The 2,575-nt window shown below is 43.8% G+C and overlaps 1 protein-coding gene across 1 annotated transcript in view; it reads right to left on the minus strand.

Annotated features, from left to right (window-relative positions):
• The window catches only part of LOC101852216 (probable alpha-ketoglutarate-dependent hypophosphite dioxygenase), a gene marked incomplete in the record, with an annotated part of 9,924 nt that overhangs the window by 4,588 nt on the left and 2,761 nt on the right, over positions 1 to 2,575 (minus strand). The window contains 1 exon segment of the mRNA XM_013079199.2: positions 1,055 to 1,143. Coding sequence (XP_012934653.2) covers positions 1,055 to 1,143 — 89 coding nt within the window.

The raw sequence follows: 2,575 nt of genomic DNA on the forward strand, positions 1-2,575 counted from the left end.
AGGTTCGGATTGATATGTCCCAGCTGAAAGAGCGAGATCCACAATAAAATTTCTCCCACCACAATCTTTTTATTTATTTATTTATTTATTTATTTATTTATTTATTTATTTATTTATTTATTTATTTATTTATTTATTTATTTATTTATTGATTTATCTTACTTTGAAATTCTGTGATCCTGAGAGCGAGGTACTCAGTAAACATTCTCCCCACACAAGAATAGATCACAGGCATGTTGTGTTCTGGCTGCGATGGTGAAGTGTCTAACCGATGCACCACAGACGCTGGTCACCCAAGGAAGTTAATGTCCTTGTGGTCAGCCCAAAGACTTATCAGCATCTCAGCCGAATTGGAGTAAAGCAGTCTGCTGCCTGCCCACTATGTGACTACCCCTCAGAGACAGTGGAACATCATCTGTTCTGTTGTAGAAAACTAACCGATCTGAGGGGATGTTTTCTTCCCAAGCTACCCCACACATCTAACTGCCTCTACTCCTCAAGACAACAATTAAAACAGATATGCAGCTATTACAGAATGGCATCATGCAGAAGAGTTAACGCTCAGATGCTACTACGGATCGCTAACAACAGCAATAACAACCACAACAACAACCACAATATGTCCATTGTGCAGCGAGGAGCCCCAAGATATGGAGCACTGGCGACAGAGATGTCCGCCACGGAGGTCCGGCGGTGGCATCTCTTTGGGGAGGATTCAGGGAGGTTTAACTGCCTCACCCGCTACCCAAGGGAGGCGGTAGCCCTGGCGAAGAGCACGCTCTTCGGGGCTCCAAACATTTCAAACAGATAGTCTGCCACACACACACACACACACACACACACACACACACACACACACACACACACACACACACACACACACACACATACAACAACAACAACAACAACACCAACAACAAAACACCACACCAGCAACAGCAGCAACAACAAAATCCCACAACAACAATAAAAATCCCCACAACAACAATAACAAACACGGACGGTGGCTTTATTCTTTAGTTTTCATGACAACCCCAAAGACTTTTGTACAAACCTGGGATGACCTGCATACAAGCGTTCTCCTTGTCGGCGTTGTCCACCGCAAGCCACACACTGACCACATCTCCCTCCACACCCCAGTATCTGAAAACGAAAATATCAATTTATACAATATGATTGTAATATGTATAATATGATTGTCGTAGCTTTTTTGAGAGCATCCTGGCAAAGGAATGGATGGAAAACCATGATCGCCGATGTCTGTCGCAGATCTGGCATTGGATGATGATGATGATGATATCATCGTCATGAGTTTGTATGTGCGTATGTACGTATATGTGTATGAATGTGTTCATGTGTGTATAGGTGCCTGCGTGCGTGAGTATGTGTGTGCACGCGCATGAAATACTATGTGCCTATAAAATTGATTTGTAATTCCATATGTTTCATGTTAAGCGCATAGAGCATTGCACACGTGGATATAATGCGCAAAATAAATGCAACCCATTATTATTATTATTATTATTATTATTATTATTATTATTATTATTATAATCATCCGGTGCCTTGCCGACTGGCGTGGACGATCATGGACCTCCACTTCCATCTGTCTTGCGCTACTTGCGCTGCGGCAATGGTATCTGTTGTTCTTGCTGCTCCCAGCCATGTTGTCAACTTGTCCAGTCTCTTTTCCCTCACAATATGGTCGCTTTAAAACTCAAGTGGGCTAGATCTATCCCGAAAAATACTGTTTTGAGAAAATTGAAGGTAAAGTTTTTGCCCCTTGGTTCAGTTTCTTTAAAAGACAAGGAGAGTTTTCTCTATAACTAAATAAATCTACACACCAATGAAACCAAACTTCTCTTATAGATAGAGCAATGCCAACTTTTGGTGTGGCCCAAGATTTCTGACAACCCCCGAAATCTGGGTTAGCCCGCTTGTCTGTAAAGTGACTATATCATCATAATCATCATTAAAGTGACCATAATATATGGGAAGTAATAAATACCACGCTTTTAGTATGGTATGATTTAATTAAGTCTGAGTTACGTTACACTTACACACTCTCACGCCACTCTCTCTCTCTCTCTCTCTCTCTCTCTCTCTCTCTCTCTCTCTCTCTCTCTCCCCCCCCTCTCTCTCTCTCCCCCCCCTCTCTCTCTCTCCCCCCTCTCTCTCTCCCCCTCTCCATCCCCCCCTCTCTCTCTCCCTCTCCATCCCCCCTCTCTCTCTCTCCCTCTCCCCCCCTCTCTCTCTCTCTTTCTTCCTCACCCTTTCACTCTGTGCGTGTATTATAAAAGAATATACATTCTTAGTTATGGTATAAAGTAACTCTTAGTTACACCATACCGCCACTCAATCTCTCTCTCTCTCTGTCTGTCTGTCTGTCTGTCTGTCTGTCTGTCTGTCTGTCTGTCTGTCTGTCTGTCTGTCTGTCTGTCTGTCTGTCTGTCTGTCTGTCTGTCTGTCTGTCTCTCTCTCCCTCCCTCCCTCTCTCTCTCTCTCTCTCTCTCTCTCTCTCCCTCTCTCCCTCTCCCCCCCTCTCTCTCTCTCTCTCTCTCTCTCTCTCTCTCTC

This window comes from Aplysia californica, unplaced genomic scaffold (assembly GCF_000002075.1).
Source record: "Aplysia californica isolate F4 #8 unplaced genomic scaffold, AplCal3.0 scaffold00003, whole genome shotgun sequence".
NCBI classification, from domain to species: Eukaryota; Metazoa; Mollusca; class Gastropoda; order Aplysiida; family Aplysiidae; genus Aplysia; species Aplysia californica.